This window comes from Nyctibius grandis, chromosome 2 (genome assembly GCF_013368605.1).
Source record: "Nyctibius grandis isolate bNycGra1 chromosome 2, bNycGra1.pri, whole genome shotgun sequence".
Classification (NCBI taxonomy): Eukaryota; Metazoa; Chordata; class Aves; order Nyctibiiformes; family Nyctibiidae; genus Nyctibius; species Nyctibius grandis.
In genome coordinates, this window is record NC_090659.1 from 29,349,499 (window position 1) to 29,375,629 (window position 26,131).

Below are 26,131 nucleotides of genomic sequence, written 5' to 3' on the forward strand. Positions count from 1 at the left end.
GCTCTTTTAGTTTAAAACCATTCCCCCTCGTCCTATTACTACAAGCCCTTGTAAAAAGTCCCTCTTCTGCTTTCCTGTAGGCCCCCTCCAGGTACTGGAAGGCTGCTATAAGGTCTCCCCGGAGCCTTCTCTTCTCCAGGCTGAACAACCCCAACTCTCTCAGCCTGTCTTCACAGGAGAGGTGCTTCAGCCCTCTGATCATCTTAGTGGCCCTCCTCTAGACTCGTTCCAATAGCTCCACATCCTTCTGTTGTGGGCCCCAAAGCTGAATGCAGTACTCCTGGTGGGGTCTCATGAGAGCAGAATAGGGGGGCAGAATCACCTTACTGGACATGCTGGCCATGCTGCTTTTGATGCAGCCCAGGATATGGTTGGCCTTCTGGGCTGCAAGCGCTCATTGCCAGCTCATGTTGAGCTTCTCATCAACCATCACCCCCAAGTCCTTCTCCTCAGGGCTGCTCTCAATCCATTCTCCGCCCAGCCTGTATTTGTGTTTAGGATTGCCCCGACCCATATGCAGAACCTTGCACTTGGCCTTGTTGAACTTCATGTGGTTGGCACGGGCCCACCTCTCAAGCCTGTCAAGGTCCCTCTGGATGGCATCCCTTCCCTCCAGCGTGTTGACCGCACCACACAGCTTGATGTCATTGGCAAACTTGCTGAAGGCGCACTCAATCCCACTGTCCATGTTGCTGACAAAGATGTTAAACAGCGCCAGTCCCAATACGGACCCCTGAGAAACACCACTCATCACTAGTCTCCACTTGGGCATTGAGCTGTTGACCGCAACTCTTTGAGTGCGACTGTCCAGCCAATCAATGTTTGCATTTATACTGGAAAATGGAAATTATCCCTGAAACCAAACTTTGAAAAGCATTAATTTTACTCTTTGGAGATTTTTTTTGTGTTTTTCATACCAAATAATACTGAATGGTGTTTGCTTCTTTTTTAAGGAAGATATATGTTTTCTTTCTAAATATGAAGACATAAGCTGCATTCAGAGTCCCTCTTCTAGACTACACATAAACATTGTTATTACTCTTTGAAAGTATTATGATATTGCATTCAAATCAGTATCACATGCTGTACAATGTGGCAATTAGTATTACATTGTTTTGAAGTGTAAAATGAATATTTTAAACCACATCATACTTTTTGCTTAGGCTTCACATAGTAGTCACATTGTAATTGCAGTAAACCATCCTTTTTACAGAGCAGATGTTTTAAAGATACAGCTAAAGTAAAAGCACCTAACATAAATGTTTTGTATGTCACTGTGGTGGATATATGCAGTACCAAGTAATGTGCAGGGGACAGAACCTAGCCAGATCTGACTTAATTTTTTTTTTAAAATGTGCATAGTATGTATAAAACATGGAAAACGTGCATATGTAAATTGCTGTCCAGTCATTTTCAGTTGGCAATGCCTCATGGTCCCTTATGTCCATGTTATTTCAGACTCAGATTTCATGCATGTTTAAAAATATAGCCCCTAATAATGAGGAACCTCATAGAAAAGTTGCAGTCCAGTAAGTACAATAACAGTAATTCCGAGGGTTTTGGGAGGTTTACAAAGGCTTTTGTGTTTTTGACAATTAGAATGAATTAGAAAAACGTGATTAGCGTTCCTGGTAGGATATTAAAGTAAATTTGTGTTAAGAAGAATGCTTCTGCTTTTGTAGTGTAAGTGATATATATACTAGTTATTGTTGAACGTTAGAAAGAATTAGAGGATTGCTTTCACTAAACTCTCTGGGTTTATCAGTTACGTACACTTTATTTGACCAACTATATTGAGAAATTAGTAAGAACAACCTGATAAAGTTCAGCATCTGTAAATATGGCAGACAATATCCATGAAATTAATGAATGGCTGGTTTTATTTAGTGTGGAAGTACATGAACATAAAGCTCTACTACTTGAAGGCTAATGGAATTTGACTTCATCATCTCTTATTTTATTCAAAACATAAATTGCTCACACAACTCTACAATAGGTTTTGCTGAAATCTACTGAAAATCTGCCCACTTCTTCATTGTGATCAGGATTCTATTTCATATAATTCATTTTGTATTTTATGGATGTATGGAGGAATAAATATAGTTTTCCTAAAATGACTAAGGATTTTTTTCTAAAATGACCTAAATGTTCAACAGAAACATGTTAAAGAGGTCAGAAAATTATATTCATTAATAATATCTTCTTCAGGGAACACACAGTTTTTATCCCAGAATAATGTTGCCTTTTTTTTGTGTGTGTGTGTTGCCTTTTTGCCTTGCCTTAGGAGAATGAGGTCAAATGCCTACTCTGTGGTAGAGCTTGGAACAGAAAGTGATCCAAATCCCAGTGAACTTGATTAAAAGGTTCCTTTTAAACTAAAAGGATTATGCTGGAAAAGAAAATAAATGGACACTTGTCAGATTGAATGTCTTTGCATTTGCCTAGCTGTGTTTCTATGAAACATTGCAGTAAGACTATATTAGGGTTGATAAATTCTTTTGGTTAATTTCATATTTTTACCATACCACCTGTATTATGGAAAAATTAATTTTTATTGGTAAATACAGAATAAAAATTTTTCTAGTGAATGGTGGTCAGGAATCGCTCTGTAGGATGCATGAGTATGATTTTTTCTATAATTCTGGCTTATCTTCACTTAGGAGACAGGCATTCTTAGCCTTAAGATTTCGCATGTTTTTTTAAAGGAAACTGCATAGGGTTAGCCTGCTAGAACATGGTAGAGAATTTCAAAATGAACCCTGTCAGGAAGTGAGCTGTCTTCTCACTGAAGTCTCATGTAGGTTCATGTAATAAAATCAAAGTTAACTGGTAGTTAAAGGTTCATTTAGAAATTCATGTATATTCCAGGAAATGTTGTTAAACTATTTTCCCGGTAGCTAGAAGGGGTAAAATCTTTGAGTAATAATGAAATTCTATATTAAAAATGAGGATATGTGGTCCTCACCATTTCTTGGGTGTTTTAGATATGTTTAAAAGACACTGAATACCAAGCTGAGAGATAGAGATTTTTTAGGGAAACACAGTAATTGCTTTTACAGTAGCTTCTAAATTCCAAGGTATTTCTATAATTCAGTTGATTCAATGGCATTTGCTTCTCAAATGAAAGACTTGTGCTGCTTAATAAAGTGCAGCTTTTAAAGACCTTGCACATGCAACAACTCATAAGAGTACTTGTTTGCTTGTGTGACACAGCACTAGTATAAAATGGCTACATTTGTCTTCAGTAAGCTTATTTTGAATTAATTGTGTTGACAATAATAGAATATGACTCATAATTTCATAATAAAGAATATCTAACCATTGGAAGTATATTTCACCACAACACATTACACCTAGAGAGCACAACAGCTGGAGGATTTTTAAAGAAATTCTAACATGCCTTAGCTGCTAAGACTTAAAAATGAAATGTTTGCTAAGCCTTTACAATAAGTGCCGTATCTGTGAGCAGGCTTCTGAGATTTAAGAACACATGCTGCATTTCTGCTGCCTTTGTTTTTTTTTCTGACTGGTAGGACATTATGTTTCACTACTGTACTTTTATATTTCATTCAATAGCTTGTGATTGACTGAAATAAAAGTTCAAAAAGGCTTTAATTGTACATTGGTATGTTGTTTCAGTACCATGAAGGTTTTCACCAGTTCTAAAATCATACTAATTTCATATTTGAATTTTTCTGGCTACAGTTCATTGATGTTAAATATTATATGTCAAAGAGCTCTTAGTAGCCAAAAAGTTTAATTTCTGAAGTATATAGTATAAAATTATAATCTATTTTATAAAAAACAAACAAAAAACCCAACTATGACCAATTAGATTTTCTCTCTTTCGAGCAATATAATTATTATATGTATAAATGTCTGTATTTTATATGTTTTATATTTACCCTGATGTGGCACAGGAAAACACTTGAGTATCATTTTAAGGAACTTCATGACTAGAAATCATCTAAGTACAGCTTATCCTACTCTACCAAGGGTATATCAACTGTGACTGTGTCCACGACTCCTGAACTGGCTTTTACTTTTTCAGACATGCTAAAATGTCTGTATCACACAGCTTACCCAAGCTGTTTACCTGGCAAGTGATTTTCTAGCATAAGTCACAGTTTATACACACTTAAAATGTGTGTATAAATGGCCAGTGCTATGCTGAACCTGGACAGTGAATACTATTTCCACCAAGATGCAGGAAAAAAAAATCCTAGGTTGTTTTACGCCATCCTTTCATCCTTTTCTGGAACTTCTTCAAGCAATTAGTATTCGTGGCTTTTCTACTACACTGACATAAGATGTCTTTCCCTTCTCTTCTCTTTCCCATCCCATTCCTCATTATGTGGTTTATATTATTTTTGTATGCATCCTTAAATATTACTGATGATTGTCCTAAACCTCCAGAGAGCCCACAGGGAAATTTAGGAACCCCTTTTTCCATGATCACCCTTAGAAGCTTTATAAGCCAGCATAATAAGAATGAGCAGTAATCTTTCTGTTCATTATCTGAGACCTTATAGATCAATACCCAGAGACAAAGTTACCTTTGGATTTTCCAAAGGTAAAACATATGTAGCCAAAGATTTTTTTAAAAAAAAGAAAAAAAAATTGTCAACAGAAATAAAGCCAGATATGGCAAATGGGGAAAAAATCAATAGACCTTTGGAAAAACCTCTTAAGAATTTGAGGAATTTTAAAATTTGTATGAAGTAAGTAGGAGCAGGGAAGGTTAGTGCATAACTTTTTGTGTTCATTGGGTTAAGAAACTGACTGATATGAGCATGATCACGGTTGCATCCACTAGGGATTGCAATCCTAGCTCTGTGTTAACAGGGTATCAACAATTCTAGTTTCATGTGAGCTAGAGATTATGACTGTGAATGAGGGTGTGTTGAGACATTTGCTGGAACATGAGACTCTGTTAGTTAGGTATAACCTGGTAGATATAATTTGTTCCCTTGTGGATTTTGCTAACCATTCCTCTAGGATATTCTTTAAAGCTATTTACTAATGAAGACTGCATGACCTAGGTAATCTGTCCTAGTTCTTCTCTACCCTTACTGTTGTAAAGTTTTCCTGATACTTCTCAAAAGTACTAAAGCCCACCATTTTCTTACTCTTTCCATCAGGGACAGGGAGATTACTTTTAGTAGCAATGTTTTGTGCAAGTGAAGACTGTAATCATTGTCTTTCCTTAAAAATCTTTCTGAAGAAAAGAAAAGATTTATTTAGCATTAATTGTTTTCTGAACTTCAAATTCATACTGATTGTACTAGTTTTTCTGTGTTTTCGTAAGTCTTTTCATCATTGCATAACAATTAGCTACTTTGTGGGGTTTTTTGACTTTTCTTCTCGAGTATCTTGAGTTGTTCTTGTCTCCCTCCCTCTTTGGAATTATGTGCTTATTCTACTCTTAGACTAGATTATCCTGAGTATCTCCTGTACTTAGGCTCAGCTTCTGTCTTTGCCAGGTCTTTGAACTAAGGTAATTATAATAATCAAATAAAATTCTTAAAGCAAATATAATTCATCTTCACATTAGAAGTTACACAGTATTTTAAAAGTGTGTTAGTAGTCTAAGCAATCAAATCACTTCACTATATAATCTCCAATTATATCAAATTTATTCTAATCAGTGAAAAGTTCCAGTTCCTTTTGCTTCCTATTCAAACTTCTAAAGCCACTATACAGTAACTGAAAAAGTATCATCTTCCCATAAATTACCACAAAGATTCTGCTTGTGATGGTGATCTGATTTTGAGTTAACCAATTGAGACATGTTAATATTCTAGGCTAAGAATAATAGAGCCAGACAGTAAAAGACAAAATAATATTGTAAGGGCAGAATTTTGAGAAAGCCATGCAATACAAATGGGTCTGGGGTGCAGGCCACTCCCTAACATACAGACCATCCTACTTGAAATCTACCAGTGCTCCTCAAAGGTGTGCTGTTTATTTTCAATGGCTCATTCATGATGGATTCCTTATGTAGTAGATTGTTTCATCTCCTGTGTCCATTTCATCCCACCTCTTCCGGGAATATTCAGTGGTTTATGGTGCAAGTTTGGGGTTCTTTTCAGTGTGTGGCTATATATTCTTACTAAAGAAGGCAGGGTCAAGAAATGTAATTGTAATTGTGGACCCACCTGGATAAAGTTTGTGATGGTCCTTCGAATTTACTCCTCCAAAATTGATTCCTCCAACTATCAATGTGGTAGAATGTTCCACACCCCTTGCACCCCCACAAATCCAGTGGGTTTTCAACTCTTGTGTTGCTAAAATGTGCTGAATTTCTGTTCAGCATTTGGAATTTTCTTAAGCTTTGCACATTTTGCGTTCGCATATGTCATGCTGCCTGCAGAGCTTAAAAAGGTGAGGGGAGATGAAGTCTAATGCAAAATATATTGCCTGTGTTATTGTCGATTTTTGGTCTCTTGGTTATATCTATATTTACTAGTGGCACAAGTGCTTGGTGTCTGGATGGCATTCTGGCATATGATCTGAGTTTACTCCCTATGCCACGATTTCCTCAGAAAAAGTTATACATGTGAACCAGATCAGACCTTGAGTTCTACTTCAATGTGTACTAGAAGATAGGTCTGTGTGTCACCAGTAGATAGTTGATAGCAAGCTACATTAAATTTCATTAAAAGTATGTCGGCTCAGTTTTGAGGCCAGTGCTGTTCAATATATTTATAGATGATTTAGAACTCAAGCCTAAAGGTGACAACCCTAAATTAATAACTTCCTTGGAAGAATAAAGTGTAGAAGCATTGACTTTCCAAGGATAAGCTCTTCCTCACATTGTAAAAATGAATATTGCTGTCTGCCTTTTTGCATCAATTTGAGCTTTTGACATTGCAACATTTTCTTAATGTGTTAGTGTTTGAGATGTGGAATCAAACTCTATAACTCATTAAAGGGTTATAAAGCAGGTATGTTTATTAAAGCGCTGGGTGCAAGGGGGATCTCTCCTCCAAACCTGCACACCGGACCACAAAGTAAGCATCCATTTATTATGCAAAATATGCGTATTCATTAATATGGGCTGGGTTATTAGAATTAGTTCTGGGAATAGGTGTGACTATGGTAATTAATTCCAGGAACTCATTATCATAAGTCTACGCCTTCTGGTGCTTGCGCACTGTTATCTGGTGGTCATCTATGGGGGTCTTCAGGATGAAGGCTCGTAGTCTTCTTCACTGTGTACTCTCCACCTTTGTCCTAGAAAGCTGAGTTGGCTGAGCTTCTAAACCGCAAGACCAGTTCTAACCCGTTTGTATGCCAGCAGTTCCTCTTATCTATGCATTTTCTCTTGTTAGCAGAATTTTGGGCCTGTTATGTCTCCCTGCCTTCTCATCCCAAGATGTTTTTAAATCTTGGCCCGTTTTCCCGTATCATGTTTTACAGCTTTCTCCAAAAACTAGGTGCAGATTTTCTATACTTGGAAACTAAATGTAGAAAGAGATATCTAGAGCCAGTTAAAATAGGATTTAATATATAAATAGTTTTCAGTGGAGTGATAGGTCTACTTATATAGAAAAATTGCAATTTTTACCTGGGACATATGGACTAATTAGATTTATCTAGAGATACCATTAAAAAAAGCATCCAAAACATTATTGTAAAGGGTTTATATGTCTTTGGACAGATTATTGTAACTAGTTTTGTATCTGGAATAAGCTTTGAGGTTTATGGTAAGTGAGTCTGAAGTAATCCATTACAATTCTGTAAAAAAAAATTTACGCAAAAAAAAATATGTGAATTTAACATGGTAGAGAAACTTGAATTGCCAGGAAAAGTTTACAGAAGAAATGTTAGGTCTTTTTAGTGTAATTCTGAGATTCCTAAGGCCAGTTAAATTTGAAAAATAAGGAACATAAATCATCACATGTGCCTAATAGCTAGTCTGTTCCAAATAATTTATATAAAAATTATTTATACTAAATCAAAAAGGAAAAATTAAATAAATATGACATATACTTATTAACTGATCATTTTTCATGAACAACATCTTTTGTCCTTCAGAGATGATTCTACAGGGGGTTGGTTACTCATGGATGTTGTATTTGCGTGTGAGTAGAATGAAGTCTGAATTTTGTTTTATCCTGTGCTAGCAGGAGCTCTTTAGTGAGCTCTCTACATATTGAAAACTATAACATATTTACATATTGTAGGGAACTAGACAAAATGTCTTTTTAGATTTATGGTTTATATTCTGTAAAGTGCAGTCATATACTATAAGAAAAGCACTAAGGGTACCCACTCAAAAAGAATTTAAATAAATACCAGCCTGGAAAGTTTTTTCGTAGAACCAAGAAACCAAGCTATGTTATTCCTTTGCCTGTTATTGCTAAAAAACATACCCTTAAAGACACATCTAAGAGTGTTGTTGATGTTTTATTTAAAGCTGGAATTGAATCTAATTTATTTCTTTTTATTGCTATATTAGGAATAATATTAGGAAAATATTAGGAAAAAATATTAGGAAAAAACGCTGTGGAAAGAATGCACATTGAATTTGAAAATACTACTTTAATTCAGCTTTTTGTTTAAATAATTATACTTTTGATACCAACATGAGAAATCTGTAAAGAAGTATTTAAAAAAATTAATTTTATTTAACAGTAGAATTCCAATTTCCCCATCATGTCCATATCAACCGCCTCCCCAAAACACCCTAGAAGTCTACAGTTTTCAGGAGACCGAGCCAAATCTTCCTTCATCATCAGTGGTGTGTAATTCAGCTGAATGATAGGCAGCTGTGTCCCAGTCAGGAGAGAAAAATCTTTTCTATTTTTAAGCCAATATATGACCGCTGATGCTTGACAGCACATTTAATGCCTGCTGTAGCAGACACAGGGTGAAAAGTAATTTTCAGGAAAGGACAAGAAAAGGGGACAGAGAGAACAGAAATTTCAGTTTGTGACTGATATGGTAGTAATGCGTTCTCATCCAAGTGAATAGAGAAAAGCATCTTGTGAGTATAAGGAAGGGGATTTTGCAACTGATAACTCTTCAAGACATGATACAAAGTATAAGATTAAAAGTGTATGGCTTACAACTCTGTTTTGTTAAGCAGAAATTTATAACATTTTAAAAATTGCACAATAAAATGAAGACATCTTTCACAGGAGGAACAGCTCATTTGCATCACTAAAGAGAAGTAGGACAGGACACCAGACTGACTAGATTACAAAAGGATATTCAACTCTCTTGAAGAAAAAGTTATGATTTTGGTATATCATATAAGCAGGAGTAAGACTTGAGGACACCTGTGACAATTTTAACCTGAAAAATTTGTTGAAGGCTTAAGTTTAATTTTCATGTAAATTTTAATTTAGTAGTCCTGTGTTTTAAATACAGATCTTTCTATTCAAAAATGTAATTACTGTAGATAAACATTAGTTGAAGAAATTGACTTGTTATTAAGGAAAGGATACAGAAATATGTCTGTTTATTGTTTTGTTTTGTTTTGTGTTTTTCCTCCCCTCAAATTCAGGGTAACTACATGTAATAGAAAGCAAGTACACTGCTTTCTATGCTGCAATGCTTCCATATACAGAAGAAAAGATTTACAAAATAATCAGGGAAAGTTCTAAGAAGCTAAAAATAAGTGAGCTCTTTTATAGTAATGCTGATTGATTGATTTTGCAGTAGTTAACATATGGAAGATGCTGGTTTGCTCTAACCATTAATGACAGATGCTTGACCCTAATTAGCAAGGGCGAAAGCCTACTGACCAAGGGAGAGACTAAAAGAGAAGATAGTGGAGAGTAAATATTTAAGTAGATTCTTATGTTCAGAAGATTTGTGCTCACTCCTTTTTAGTGGTGATTTCCCTCTGAAGTACTGACTAAACTTTGTTTTGTTTGTTTTATGAGATCTGACAAGATCATAACCTGACATTTGCATTAAGCAGGCTAAGGATTTTTATTTGTCATTGAAGCCCCAGAGTGAGATGATAAAGAGATATAGGCCTAAAGTCAAACCGGGTTTATCTCATAACACATCAAAGTACAGTGCTCAGGCCCTAAGAGACTTCAAATGCATTAAAAGTGTCAAGGGAGGTTTAGAAGAGTGGGTGTATAGGTAAGTGTGAGTTTATACTTGTATTTGCAATAGTATTCTCTGTTTTGAGTTGTTCATAGAGTTCTAGGAACATCATGTTCTGGACTGAGACACCTTACATGGAGAAAAAAGCATCATCTCAAACCAATGTCATCAGCTTGGTACATTTTTGTATCAGAATAAACATTTTCTAGGGTAGAGAAAAAAGAAGAGTGTCTACTTTTTTTCTGCCTGTTTTTTGAACATGTGCAGAAAACAGAATCAGACAGACATAATCTTGTTCTGTGAGATGGGAATGAGCCATCTCTGTTTCAGCATGAGTGTATTGAGATTATCGCCGTTGCCTGTGATGTTTCAGCCATGTTTTCCCAGCAACTACTATCTGGTAAAATAAAACTCTTTAAAAAAAACCTGACAAAAACTAGCAAAAGAAATCCCTTCTGCTCTATACTTTAGCAAATGAAGTTCTAATACCAGACCTATTTTCACCCATGCAAGTTCTTCTGCAGGTTTGAAACAGAAATGCTGAGATACAACTGAATGAAAGGTCAAGAGCAATTGTTGTGAATTTAATCTGCTTATGTTAATTTTTTCAGGGAGCTAAAGCTTTAGTAGATTTTTATAACTTTGGAAGTGACTTCTGAGTATTCCTGAGGGTAAGAACTAGGTTCTGTCTTGTGGGTTGCCTTAGCAAGAGAAAAAATTCCGAGTAAAATTAGGCTGTAATTACTTGAGAATGAGGATACTTGAAATAAATTGGCTTTGGGCTACCCTATTCAAATACATTACAGGGATAAAGACCTGAGGTGGGACTTGTCTATAAAGTCAGTATTTGGTATCAGGTTTATGGCTAAGTGGGGACAAAGCCCTAGGTTTTATGTTTTTAACAATGCAAGTGAGCAGCAAAGCAACCATTCAGCTATGTTTCCACTGAGTAAAAGTTGACAGAACATCAAAGTTTATAAAACTTTAAGGCTTAATACTAAACAATACTTGCAGGAATGTTTGTTTGGTAAAGAGGTCAACTGCAAAAATAAACGGAAAGATGCTCCTTCAGCAGAGAATTGCCAGGTTCTTTCCATGTGTTAAGAAAAGTGTTTCGATTAAAGTATTTGACAATTTTTAGGGAAATGCCTGTTGAAGGTGTTATGCAAATAATATTATGATCTAAAGTATCTAAATATATGTAATATCATTTTAAAATGCATACAAGATATTCCCATGCATACAAGATATTCTCTCCCAAACATGATAGCTGTTTTCCAGAAGGGTAATCTGTGGGTTGTGTTGTTTTTTTAGGGTCTCCAGAAAAAATACTTAATTTTCCCAAACTGAGGAAAATTTAAAGAGAAATGAGTCTAAACATTCAAATGCATAAAAAGTACAAAAAGAAATTAAGAGTACCTTACAGAAAAAAGGTTTTAATAGCTCAAAATACTTGAAGTCAAAATTAAAAAGAAAGCAACTTGACCTGAAAGTTTTGCTTTTGAGACATGTCAGGAATTAGAGTATTTTTAGACAACTTGTGTGAACAGAATCAATGAATCTATATATAAAAGCAAGAAGAGGAAAGACAAGCAGATTGTAACTTCTACATTACTATAATTACAAAGTACAGAAAATGATTCAGGAAAGTTAAGAGTACAGAGGAAAAATCTGTGATCAGAGACAGCAAAGCAGGCCGTAAGTCTATATGGAAAAAATATCTTGGTAGCAGTATAGATATATTAATTGCTGGAAGGCATAACATTGTAATGACAAGTAAAAAAAGCAGTTCCACAAAACTTATGGTTGTGCATTAGGGAAAAAGTGAATGTACTCCTAGCACGCTGGAGGTACACTTCCAGTTGATCAGTTCATTAGACACAGAATATGATACCTAAAATATCTGTCCAAGGGATGAAAAGTGGTTAATGACTTTTCATACCAAAAGCAGGCCTTTTCACTTCATTCTTTATCTCTCTTCAAAGTGAGAACTAGCCATTTCTTCCTGTTCTTTGGTTTTTGTATTTTCATCCCAACTTCTAAAGTTCCCTCTTCTGCAGCTTAGTTGCCTTAGAAACCTTTGGAAAGGAGTTTTAGGAATAGATTTTTGGAAAACCAGTGTACTATATGAACCACCTCTCCATTATTCACATAGCTGATGACTTTGTCAAAGAATTCAAATAGGTTTGTGCGTTGTGGCTTCTCTCCCTTATTGTGATTCTCAATAATTTTCTTTGGAATATATAAACAAACTCACATCTGTAATTTCTCAGCTTATCCCAGAGACCTGTCTGAAAATTAGTAGCACATTCTCTGCCTTTTCATTTCTTTGTACCTGAAGTCGACTTCAGCAACAATTCATGTGCCAGTTTGCACCACTGCACTTTCCTACATGAGTTCCTTTCACAATATTGGGCAGAGACTGTCTTGCCCAGGTGATATGCTACTTTCCTCTATCCGTCTGCTCCAAAAACTTTCCTGCTGAAACCTTAATTTGGGAGAGTCCCTCTGACCATTCCTCTCAAAACAAGCTCTAGGGTGGGTGTAGGAAGCCCCCCAACTCCACTATACCAAACGCTACTGCAAAGAATTAATTTAGATTGTGTGCTACAGCCTTATCTTATCTGGGCATGCCTTTTCCACCCTGATCATCTATCAGCCTTTCTGAGTTTGGCAGGCTGCTAGCTTCAGATGTGATTGAAAAGACTTTACTACTGCTTTTTTAAGTCTTTAGCAAGTTGTCTCTGAAGGGTATTTTTTGTATGGGTGTTCTTGAAGGTTTGGGGACAGGAAGGCAGCCTTGTTAATTTTCTGTTTAAATAACAGTTTATGCTCTTTTGTGTTTTCCTTTATTGTACAGAACATTCATTCATGAATGTGTTGCTTTACTTTAACAAATCCCTTTTTCATGCTGTTTAATCACATATCCTCTGTAAAAGGAACTGTACTGTTGACATTGTCTTTTGTTGTTTCCTACCTGAATTTTATAGACTTCTGTTGTACCCTTGTGGTGGTGTGCTCCCCCCGCCTTTGAGCCGTAACCACCAGTGAGGTTTGTGATGGCTGCATCCAGCTTTTGCTGGACTTTGGGGGACAGATGACAATATGGTAGCCAACGGCTATCTGCAACAGTGACACAGACATCTTACTGGTATACAAATATGACTATAAGTCAATCATCTTACTCTATAAATAGTGGACAGCCCAGGACCTGTTGAGCTCACCTGAAATGACAGTGGGCTGCACGTGAGGATCTCCCCTTCAGTAGGGATGCCTCTCAAGGTTACTCCTTGAGGTTGAGAGAATCCTTATTGCATCACATACTCAGTAAGTGAATCAGGAATAAGTGCTGAAACTTTGAAATATTATCTATCTGATATAAAGGATTGATTGTGCACATACAATCCTTTAGACATAAACTGTTGACCAAGTCTGGGACTGGGATTGGATCCAGCCACACCTAGAGTCCTCTCTGAGAAGGAGTTTAGAAAGCAAGGGGGTCCTTCCTGAACCTCGTGACTCAATGGGAGGGTCTCCCTGACAGTTTTGTCTAACCCTCTCCTCTATACAGTAAATACTCAAGTGTAACTTGCCATGGAATCTGGTTAGGTGACTGTCATATTTACTGTTGAAATTAGTTAACTCACAGTTTTATATCAATGAAGTATATTGTTGCTTCTCTCCTACGAGTGAAGTGCATCTCTCCATCTGCGACAACCCTTTACTACAGTTTGACTGCATTCTTGAAGGATGTGCTGTCCCAAGCTATGAGCACTCTTTCATTTTCTTTTGGTCTTTAATTGAGAACTTTTATTTCAAGTTCCAGGTGACATGTTCTGTTTTGGTGTAAGGGCATCCTCCCTTCTTGCAGAAGTCATCTCTTTTCTGTATACTATTTTTTTCACCTTTTTTAATTGATTAAACTCAGGGTTATGTGCATGCCAGAATCCTTTAGTGGACATTCAGAAGGTGTCTTTATCTCAATGATGTTAATTTTTACAAATCTTGAGATACTAAGGCTATTCCAGAGACTGGAAGACTAATATTCTTCTGTTATTAAAAACCAGTAAATTGTATGCATATCAAATTAGCCTGAACAAAAGAATGGGTAAGTTAATACAGGATGTATTCAGTGAAGATTTAAGGAAAGTAATATAATTAAAGCCAATCAGACACAGTTTTATTGGAAATAGGTTTTAAAAATAAAGTCATATATGCAGAATGAGGAACTGCAACAAGGAAAGCAGTGGCTCTGAGAAATGCTGGGGCCATAGCACAAAAGAAAACCAGTAGGAGCTCCCAAGACTAGTGCTGTGGTAAAACAGAACTGCTAATGTAGCTCTCTAGTGTGCAATTCAGGAAAGTGTGAATAGGAGGATTAAGGTTATTTTTATTTCATACAATGTACTGGCAAACAGGAATACGGCAAGCAATTCTTGTGTATGCATTTTTAAAAGTCGCTGAACAACGCTTTTATACTTGCAAAAAGACTACCACATGAAATATTTGTGTTGTGGAGATCAGGCTTTATGATGAGAGACTTTGGGCTCAATCTTTTCACCTATCTGAACAAGACTGAAGAGCTAATTTTATTAACATTCATGACTGTTCTAAATACAGGAAAATGCTAGATACTTAATGCTAAATCTCTTAAATCTATTGAGAAAGTCATTACAAGATCTTTTGGGAGAACGTTGAAGCATATCTAATGGAAATCAGAAATTAGACTCATATTTAAATGTCTTCCAATGCCAGTAATTAGCCACCAGAACAAACTGCTAGTGGATATCTTCAAGACTCAAACTCTTATCTGGAAGATAGGCTTTAGCAAAACATAGATTGCTTGACTGAAGTTGCACAACAACAACCAAACAGAATTTAAGTTCTGTGATATACCAAAGGTCATATTAGATGAACTAATTTTGATTTAATTTTGCTTGATATAATATAAAATTATAAAAATACTATCAGTCTGATATGGACTGCCTGCAGTTCAAAGATCTGCTTGCCTATGCTTCCCATGGTCACTGATAATAAACACTTCCCTGTTTCTGACCTTAATTGTAACACTCATGCAAATTCCAATTATTTAAGGGTTTCATAATCATCAGCATCAGCAGAATTTAAAATCTATATCCTTATAATTTCATGAGTATACATTTGTGTGATAAATAGTCTTCTGTGGCTTCATAAATGATCTCCAAAATTCGAAGGGAGTCTCTGATGCATTTCAGCTTTTGTACATATCATTAGCATTTCCCATCTCTCCTTTTTGGACTAGATAATACAAAATACTGAAGGGAATCAAATCTACTGTATTTCTCGCCAGTTTATTGAGTAATTAAATGTGGGTTTACAAGAGTTTATTGCATGTTTTTTCTGGCCAAACTTTTACTAGTCATTGATAACAGGGCTTAGGATAAGATAGATAACGAATCTGATCTAATAGGATAATACTGATGTGCGAATGTTTTGATGCATATATTTACCATCTTTGAGCATTCTCGGTCTCTTTAATGCCAACTTGCTTGTTATCACAATAACCCAGGATTCCTGTCTCAAAACCTGATGAAAAATGCATTGCAGTATAAATCAATGATGTGTGTTCGAACATGCCTTTGAGGATGGTTTCTATGTAACTGAAAATTCTGGTCTGTTTAATGAATAACTTGTAGTTTTGAATATATGGTGGATGAGCTTTTAATAAAAAATTAATTCAGAATATTTTTTAGCATTGTCTTTGTTGAAGAAAACCAGTTACGAATCAATGATATTTAAAATTCTGAAACAATGTGATAGTCTAAGAAACTAATTTGCCAAAATGCCATTTCCATTCAATCTGTGTATATATATTGATTCTGTTACTATTTTGAATCCAGACAAGATGGGATTAGGTAATGCAGTTTGTTGACAGCAGTTGAATCTGTTCATGATTTGCTTTGTCTCGATATGAACAATGACTGGCATTTCGGCTAAAAGTCCAAATTTCTCATTGATTTGAATGCTACTGGGATTGACCACCTCATGAGATTATTTGTAAGGCATTTTATTCTTTTTAACATAGGAGGAAGCTCTTCAAATTGCAAAGTGTGGTTCTCCTTAAAGATTAACAGCATACCTGCAGCACCAGAAAGAAAGATAGATGTGAAATGCAGAGCTCTGGTAAGATTACTCTAAATATTTAATTTTGTTCTATTGTATTAGTAGAAAAACACAATTTTTATTGTTGATCTGGCTGCTATCACAGAGGATTAATCAATTTTATTAAGTGACCACACACAATCACTTTTTGAATAATAAAACTCAATACTTACTAAGACCTCATTTAGGCTCAGTGATATGAATTAAAATGAATGCTTGGAAAAAAATGTCTTCTTTAACCTGTTTGAATAATTTAATTTTTATTCTGCTGACATCTGCTTCTAATTTTGGATCTCAGATAAGGTTGTATTCTATAAAACTTCAAGCAGTTTCTGTACAGTCCACAACAGAATAAGTCTCTTTTGGTACCCTCCTTCCTTATACACGCCAAATTATTATTGTCATTTAGATTTCATTAATCATTGGTATGTATTTAATCATATTTGTATTACTAGATAAATACATACTTTCACTATTTAAAATTACTTAAATTGTTAGTCGTTTTAAAAGAACGATTGCATCATGTTAAGTTATGTATTTTAAATCACTTAAGTAGGTAAACATAACTGTTTAATATGTTTGCTTAGTTGATTTTTTTTATTCTCCAAAGATTTGTAATTGTATTTATCTTTGAATTATACTTTGTAAGGTTTTTATTTTCAGAGCTAATATTTTTCTTATCTTCTGTAAATTATTTGCTTTATCATCTAGATGTCCTGCTTTCTGCATGAGTTGTAAGCAGCTAATACATACTGACTTTAATAATGGATGATGGTAGCAGGTTCTATGAATAGAAATGACTGGTACGGTATTTTGCTGAAGGAACATTTTTGCAAACAAAAATGTGTTATACAAGTACTAGAGGATTACTTCTTCTAGTAACAGAGGCTGGGAAGGGAGAAGAGTCTCCTCAGTTGATTTTACATCTCAGCATGTGTTTGTGTGGGGGAAAAAAATCCAAACAAATAAGCATTTCTCAAAATATTTACAATATCATTGTTCACATATGACTTCTAGTTTCCTCTTCTTTCTTTGAAGTGTGGTATCCTGATTGTGAACTACTGTAGGGCTGAGAAACAGATAATGGTGTTTTCAAAATCTTGGTGTTGGGTGAGCACAGTGGTAGGGAGGTGGCTGGTGCTGGTAAGAAACACAAAAGCTCAACTAAAAGAGTTTGTGATTTGAGATCTTGAAAAGAATAGTATAGTCTTTTGTCCTACAGGATCATGCATTGTCTTGTATAATTTTCTGATCTGAAAATACTGTTAAAATGGTAAAAGGAAAAGCTAGATTTAAAGTATATTATTGACTCCTATTGTATAATAAATTCTCAAGGTGCATTTTAACTCTGCCTATAATTTTTAATCTCAGTGAGTATGAAAACTTGCAAAAAACACTTACAGTAAAATCCAACATATTTTTACAATGTATAGGGCTCTGAAATTCTTGACCTGAATGAGGATAATTCCTTTCTAGGAAGATGAAGGAGGTAAAGAAGTAGCTATACCTCTTCTTCAGATCTCTATGGAAAATCTCAAAAACATTTTTATTGATGATTTTTGAAGAAGAGACAAAGATTTTTGACTAAAAAACAATACATGTGGTTACTATCACAGAATTGCTGTTTCTGAATTACGGAATCACACAGAATCAATCACAGAATCAATCAGGTTGGAAGAGACCTCTGGGATCAATGAGTCCAACCATTGCCCTGACACCACCCTGTCAACTAGACCATGGCACTAAGTGCCATGTCCAGTCTTTTCTTAAACACATCCAGAGATTGTGACTCCACCACCTCCCTGGGCAGCCCCTTCCAATGTCTAATGACCCTTTCTGAGAAGAAAATTGACTGGTTACATGTCAGGCAGTTGATTTTGGAGTGGGAGAGATTTCTGTCTCTAACGTAAGTGACTGGGATTTTTCTAGGTAATGTCTCACTATAGACAGTCACCGTGACACTGATAAAAAGAACTAAGACAGTCCTTGACTGCCAAAAAATGGTCAAATACAAGCAGAAAGCAAATAATACTGGTGGTACTGCTATTAGAATGTTGTTCACAGATCTGGTTCTTGGAGGTTAAGAACTGAATCAAAATACTGGAAGAAAATAAAAAAAAAAACCACTAAAACCACGGGGAACTGGAAAAACAGGCCTTGTCATATGAATGCTAAGTATTAGTTTGCCAAAGAAACAATGGAGAAGGAATGTGATCATTCACTAAAGCATATTGAAAAGATAGTGATGGTCTCTCAGTTTTCCTGACCAATATGTATCACGAGCTAGTGGCCAAAAATTTAAATCTGAGAAATATTTAATCTTGTGTGGAATGTGTAATGAGAACAATAATTGGAAGATCTTACTGGTGAAAACAGTAGACAGAGTCTTGTGAATCTGAGGACTTGAAACTGCTTCAAAAGCTGTTAAGTTTTTAAAAAGCGTAGATACCTGGTACACCTGATACATCAGTGAGTCAGATTTAATGAATGCATTGATCTCTTCTTGACATTGGAATCTATTTTCTTCCTTGTTGGCCTTTGGAAGGAAAAGGATTAGCAACATTTAATTTAAAATACTCTGAACTTACCAGACTCTCTAGGCACAGCCTATAAAGAGTTAATTGGGCAGTTCAGACCAAGGTCTGAACCTATGGTATGAACACCGGACTTGTCTCCAGGAGTGGTTGGAAATGTCAAGGGGAAAAACAAAAGTATGTACATACACCATGGTACTTTCACAGCTTTTAAGGGTTTTCTGCTCAGGCTTTTTCCTGAGCTGCCAGGTCTATCCTTAAACTTATGTATACATTTAGTATTCATAATCTCCTTTGACTTTGAATTTGAAGTGTTTACTGACCACGGTATAGGAACCATTACCTTTATTTTTAGCTGTGTTCTTTATTTTAGTTTGATGCTCCCTAGTTCTTAAATTACAGGAGTCAGGGGACAGTTAAACTGTATCCAGGCTCTCCATGCTACTCATGATTTTGTAGACTTCTATGTATCCATTCTGAATGATCTCTCTTCCAAGATGGAGTGTATGATAAGGTAGTCATCTTCATTTATGTTTTCCACTTGGACCTTCATATTTTACTATTGTAGTATTTCTCCAAAAGTATTCCTTTCAAAAAGAAAAAAAATGATCAAACATGTATTGAAAGGAAGAAAATCATTTGGATTTTAGCAGTGCTTGCCCTCTAACTGCTTTACTTGATGCACTTTGAAGTGTGGCTATCAAAACCAAGCTTTCAAAACTTAGCTCTACCAGTTAGCCTTTTCAGTTTCTTATCAGTTGATATAAGTCAAAGCAATGATGAGATAATTGAGCAATATCTTAAGATTAGAATTTTTACTACTTTAAAAAATCCAATGCAGCATAAAAAATTAGATTTCCATCGATGACATTTTAAAATATTAGATGAAAAGTAACAAGAGTTGCTAAATCCCATTAACATTTTAAAGTGATTCATAGCACAGCAGCTCCTTATATCAAAAGGCAATCTATGGCAAACTTCCTTGATGCCAGTACTTGACCATACCAACCGTTTAAAGGAAATCTTAGAAGTGGTGTCAGGAAGACCTCATTATTTGTCCCAATCTCAAGAATCAAGCAAGCTGTCTTACGCATAACCTGCGATTACTGTTAGGAAGTATTGCAGTAAATATTTAATTGTGAAGCTCTGATTGTACAACACTTAAATAAAAGAGGAGATTTTTCTTTTTTTTTTCTTTTTGTAGAAGAATTTAATTTGTCAAGTAAGAGTACAGCTTTTACTTTAAAGAAAGGAGCATAACTCTGATATGAGGTTCCCTCAATTCCTCATCTTCTCCTGCCCAATGTGTGCATGGCAAACATTCATAGAGTTAAAAACAGTGTTGATCTGCTCAACATGCAGGAAGCTGTAAGAACTAATATAAATATTTCTCAGAATGGGAATGAAGATTCTAATGGCCAAGACCTAAGCATAGCTCCTAGTGCAAGAGCTGGTAGGGTGAAGTACAGTGTGAGAAGGCTTTAGTTTTTATAGGTAGATCTCCCTCCTATTCCTAGCTTTATTCCAACTATTAAAAGGAGAACAGTGAGACTGAGCAGTGAGTGAGATCCTGAACTCATAGGAGGGTCTGATTTAGCTAAGTTTCATTTTGGGGAATAATGGTATATTTTCCTATATGTAGTCTCCATCTTTTGTGTGTTAGATCACTTTGACTATATCTTCTAAATAATTAGGCGTTAATCTTTGAATTCTTAAAACACTAATTAAACATGTGTGCAACTGTAGAAAGGAATGATACTTTGGCTTATTTGCATGAAACATCTTTATACATTGTACATAATAGCGATAATTAATCATTTAATGTACAGAACTGTAAAGAGGCTTGGGATTAGACCCTGAATCTTCAAGAGGCTAGAATTTTTCAGTGGACTACTATGTAGTTTAAATGCAACTTGCATTTTCTTTGAGTGATTTTGTTTTTTATATATATCATACGCTTGAGAATGTCTACAGAATAGCTCAAAAATCTTGAGAAGAGAAACTAGTTCTCTAATCAAGAATGTGCTTTATTGTTACAGTCTGATTAAATAGATAGATTAATCAAGATTCCTGATATATTTAATCTAGTAAATGGTCTTTAAGAAATACATGATAACCAGGTAAGTATATTTTGCAGCCTTCTATTAAATGAAAAGAACTTATCTTCCTGCTTTTATATTGAGTACTTGTGATAAATCTCATTGTACCATCAACCATGTACATTTTGTGTCTTCTGACAGTAGCGGTAATTTTTTGTTTTGCCGAATATCTCGTGTTTTTACTACAACCATATATCACATCTCTGAGAGAAACAAGACAATAGACTCATTCAGTGAAGACATCAACCAGATTATAAGGAGTTTCAGTGATCCACGTTGTAAACCATGTAGCTTGCTGATCTGGAAATTTTTTCTAATCCACTCATCACCGTTCTGGAAATGAGAAGAACCTTACTGAAATGGTGAAGGATTAGCCTGATGCAGGTTTATTTCCTAAGCCCCATGTACATCAATAGAAATTAGAAGAATTGGTGAAGTCTGGAAAGGTTGTAAGGATGCATTGCAGCTTTGAAGGATTTCTGCCTGCCTTCATTGTTAAAGCTTGGTAAACAGGGGAACCTTTACGAGTGCTTAGATGATAAGCCTAGTTTTCAGAGGAGGGATATTATCAAGTATTGTTAATACTGAAATAACCCAGTCAATCCTAATGCTGCTTATAATAAACATTCCAGCCTTACCTTACAACTTCATCAGTCACTGCCCAGCTTCAAACTCTATTTTTTGCCAGCTGTCAAAATGAAAGCAATCAGTCTAAATTCTAAGTACACATGTCTTTTGACGGTGTCCTTTGCCTTTCAGTCCATCCTGAAAAACAGTTCCGGCAGTTGGCACTGCTGGCCTATAGAGAACATTTCCCCACAGGCATTAAAGACTCCATCAGTTGTGCTACTTGTATAAACATTTCCATAGCACTGTGATGGAAATAATTCCAGTAAGGAAATTTCAAATTTTTGAGGCCTCATTACCTGTTCTATTCTATTGTTTTGAAAAATCTCTCTTAAGTTCTGTTTTGTTCTGCATGATGTAAGGGAGATTGATGTTGGAGACTTGTCACCTTTGGCCTCCACCTCCACCAATGCAAATTTCAGGTTGCATTTCATCCTGACAAAGATTGTCAACCCTATTAGGGAAGTGATCGTCCCCCTGTACTCAGCACTTGTAAGGCTGCACCTCGAATACTGTGTTCAGTTTTGGGCCCCTCACTACAAGAAAGATATTGAGATGCTGGAGTAAGTCCAAAGAAGGGCAATGAAGCTGGTGAAGGGTCTAGAGCACAAGTCTTATGAGGAGCGTCTGAGGGAACTGGGGTTGTTTAGTCTGGAGAAAAGGAGGCTGAAGGGAGACCTTATCGCTCTCTACAACTACCTGAAAGGAGGTGGTAGTGAGACAGGGGTCAGTCTCTTCTCCCACGTAACAAATGATAGGATGAGAGGAAATGGCCTCAAGTTGTGCCAGGGGAGGTTTAGATTGGATATCAGGAAAAATTTGTTCACCAAAAGGCTTATCAAACATTGGAACAGGCTGCCCAGGGAAGTGGTGGAGTCATCATCCCTGGAGGTATTTAAAAGATTTGTATATGTGGTGCTTAGGGACATGGTTTAGTGGTGCACTTGGATGTGCTAGCTTAATGATTGGACTTGATGAACTTAAAGGTCCTTTCCAAGCAAAAACATTCTATGATTCTATCCAGCAGTGTGCCCAGATGGCCAAGAAGGCCAACAACATCCTGGCTGTTATCAGAAATAGTGTGGCCAGCAGGACTGGGGAATTCTATGATTCTATTAAAAGAGATCAGCTAAAAGCTAGTTCAGGGAAAAAGGAAGAAAGTACTCTCTGTGGTCATTGTCTGCCCAGGAGTTTCTTCCTTTTTCTTTCATGAAAACATTAATGTATTTTTAGTGCATTTTTTCTTTTCTGGAGCAGCCTGTGGCAGTCTAATGAATCTCAAAGACAAAGAAAACAAACCTGCAACAGAAGAGATGGTACAGGATGCAGAAGTGTATTTTCAAATGTATATTTTACTTTAAAAATAATTCTAAATTATATTTCAATAATTCTGTGGGTTTTACTCTGTTAGTGACTTCTAGATAGCACAGGCTAAATCAGACTGTTGTTTGTCAGTAGCTGACAGCCTTTCATTATGACTTCTAGAAATCAGGCTGCATCTTTTTCTTATGTGTAATTACAAAAAAGATGTTGTGATTTAGCATGTGGAACTAACATTTCTGTTGATCAAGAGAATGCTGTTCACTTGTCAATAGCTAAGTTGTTCTATAGCTCCAAGAGGAAGTGAGAAGCAACACACTGTTATTATCAGCTAGATCTGAAAATGCAAGTCAGAAAGCAGATAAGGAACTGTTCAGTTTGGAACTGGATTAACCTCAGCACAATGTAGCCTACTGTATAAAGAGAGGAGGAGCCATCCTTCAGACATCCTTTTTTTTTTCCCAAAAATCCTACTGTCTTCTTTAGAGGGCAGACTGAAAAGGAAGGATGGATAGCATCATGGGATTCCTACTAGTCCTACTGCTGGGGCTGCTCCTCAAATTGTTCTCACCCAGCTCCAGAAAAGATTTTGCCTTTTAATGGACAGACAAGCTGTAGATCAGAAGTAACAACACCCTTACCAATTCAGTGATGGTTTTTATTCTCCTAGAATATATTTGGTCAGGGAACGGTTTCCTTCAAAAATCATGGCAGACCTTTAGCACTTGGGAATCATGCTTTGGGGACTGTAGAGATAGTGTCCATCTGTGGGCTATGTTAGTCTGTTTTAATTCCATAACTTTCACAGAGAGCCACAACAATAAGAGATCACACAAAAGACATGTTAATTTTCTCTAGAACATGCCTCTTCCCTGGCACCTCTGCTTCTTTTGTTTAATTATTTGAAGGGAACCCACAAGGAAAGATACATCTGTGTTAGCCTTTCAGTTCAGAGCAAGTGTGTTTTTCATGTGTCTCTCCTGATCATCCCCACTTACCGCACTTTCATTTATATCATACAGCAGTCCTGGAGTGCATGAAATTAATCTCTTTTGGGTGTAACTTAACTGGAGAATATTTTCCAGGTGCTCACCTAGTGTTCTTCAACCATTAATGGGTGTTTAAGTTCATGTGAGCGAAATAGAACTACTCATAAGCAAAATATTCACAGGTGCTTGTGCTGTGTGGATGCTGGGTCCTCACCACCAACTGTTTTGCTCTACGTGCCTACTCCTTTTGTGTCTCACTACATGCTAATATAGATAGACCATAGCACCCAAATCTTTGTAACTCTTCCTCTCAAAAAAGACTGCGTCATGTTTATTCTAACATGAGTTTGCATTTTGTGGGAACCGCCTTATGTCAATAGACAAGTATAATTTAGAGAGTTTGTTACAAATACGACCAGCGTTAAAGCAGATCCAATTTAGAGTTTAAATTATGTCTCAATGTCTCCTTTATTAATTTTTTCATTATTTATTTAATTAAAAGTAAAAAGTATCCAATTAAGAATATTTTTTAATTAATGTAACTTGGCAGTTGAAGAGAGTGACACACTTTCCATAGCTGTGGTACAGTAATTGTTCATAAATCCTAAGCTAAACTGTAATCTGAATATTGTTATACATGGCTGATACTTGGATCATGTTCTCAGAAACTGAGTAACCTGAAGTTCTGAACCATGTCCTAAGACCAGCTTTTAGAATATTCTTTCATAGCAAATGGTAGCATAAAAAGTAACATTCTGTTAAAGAACCATGGCAACATGGTTTGTGGGAATAAAACAAATTTGGGAAGGTGGTAATTATTAATCACTCTAGCTAAAAGCAGTTTAGCAAATAATTCAGACCAGAACATATTTGTATAGCCCATTAACAAAAAACCCCCAGGAATTATCAAAAAGAGGGTAAATTATTAGAAATATTAGAATGTGAGTGAAAATTTTTGATAAATATATAGCAGCTGCTAACCCCTTTCTCTCTTCCAAACAGATGCATGAATCAGTTCTGTGATATAAAAGCAGGAAGCTAATGTAGATCACAAAATGACAGCTGAGCTGTCACTAACTGACATTGAACAAAAATGAAAGATTAGATCTAAACCAAATAATTAGAGGGATGTTTCATCTATGCTAGATGAGTGGTCATATATATGAAAAATAACTGTCAAGTCAAGAAAGAGAGTAGCCTTGGATATTTGAACTACTATGTCACTTAGTCCATACCGCTGTTGCTAGCCCTGGGGCTTATGAATCAAAACAAGAGGGTTTTTTTCTCGACCATTAGACACAGCAAGTCCACAGAAAATTTTTTTTAAAAAAATTTGTTCACTAACAGTATCTGGAGTACAGGTTATACAGCTTAGCAAATTAGGTATTAATGCAACATCACTGAAAGGAAAACAATGTTTTAACTCTATTCTCTGAATATATTTCTGTAATGATTGTCTTTCTAATCAGTGGAACTTGTGCTAGATTTTTAGCTCAAGACAAAACATGGTTGTATATACACTCTGAAGGGTTGTTTTATTTGTTTTGTTTTGTTTTGTTTTTTTTTTTAAATGATAGTGAGAGGAACCTGAAAGAGTTAGAATTTCTCCAAAAAATGTAGCTATCATCTTAAGTATAAATTTTCAGACTATTTTTGGAGGCTCTTACAAGTGATGATCTCTGAATTCTTCTGCAGGAATATAACCTTTAAAGCTGTCCTGGTATTTTTCTGGGTTGCCAAGAAAATTGGTGGTACTGCCACTGTTTTTCCTCTCAGTGACTGATGTGAATTAGTGAGTAGTGAGAACTCACTGCTTTCGTTGTGTAATACAAAGGAAAAGGGAGAAGAGATCTTTATTATTCATTCCATTCCTACGAAGTTTGTCTGTCTGTATAACAGAAAGCTGTATCTTTTACTTAAAACTAATTTGGCAGGGGCACTACTGCTCTCACAAAATGTAGCAATAACCCTGCTTCTCCAAAATAGTATTGTTGTGTTCCTGTGATCAGAATACTATTTAAAAATGCTGGAATGAAATTCAAATACTACTTTATAGATGTGCATGTCTAGAATATGGGTTGAAGCAGCTAGCTGCTGTTTTTTTTCTGCTGGATTTCTATGGATAGTATGCACAACTTCTGAAACGGCAAATGATAATTAAATGGCATCATTACAATGAGCAACAAGTCTGTCCACACATACAAACCTTCTTAAACAACATCTGAATCAGGAACTTCAAGTAAGTATATAAAACTAGTTGATTACAGATTTGATTTGAAAACAGGTGCTGTGTTGAAGTCTGTAAAACTTTGTTATTGCTTTGAACACTTACTCTTTATCAGTTGTCTATTTC

At 35.8% G+C, this 26,131-nt stretch overlaps 1 protein-coding gene across 1 annotated transcript in view; it reads left to right on the forward strand.

The window, feature by feature from the left end:
• The window catches only part of CFAP47 (cilia and flagella associated protein 47), a 356,696-nt gene that overhangs the window by 213,520 nt on the left and 117,045 nt on the right, over positions 1–26,131 (forward strand). The window contains exon 51 of the mRNA XM_068422067.1: positions 16,133–16,230. Within this exon, the coding sequence (XP_068278168.1) occupies positions 16,133–16,230 (98 nt within the window). The remainder of the gene's footprint in view (positions 1–16,132; positions 16,231–26,131) is intronic.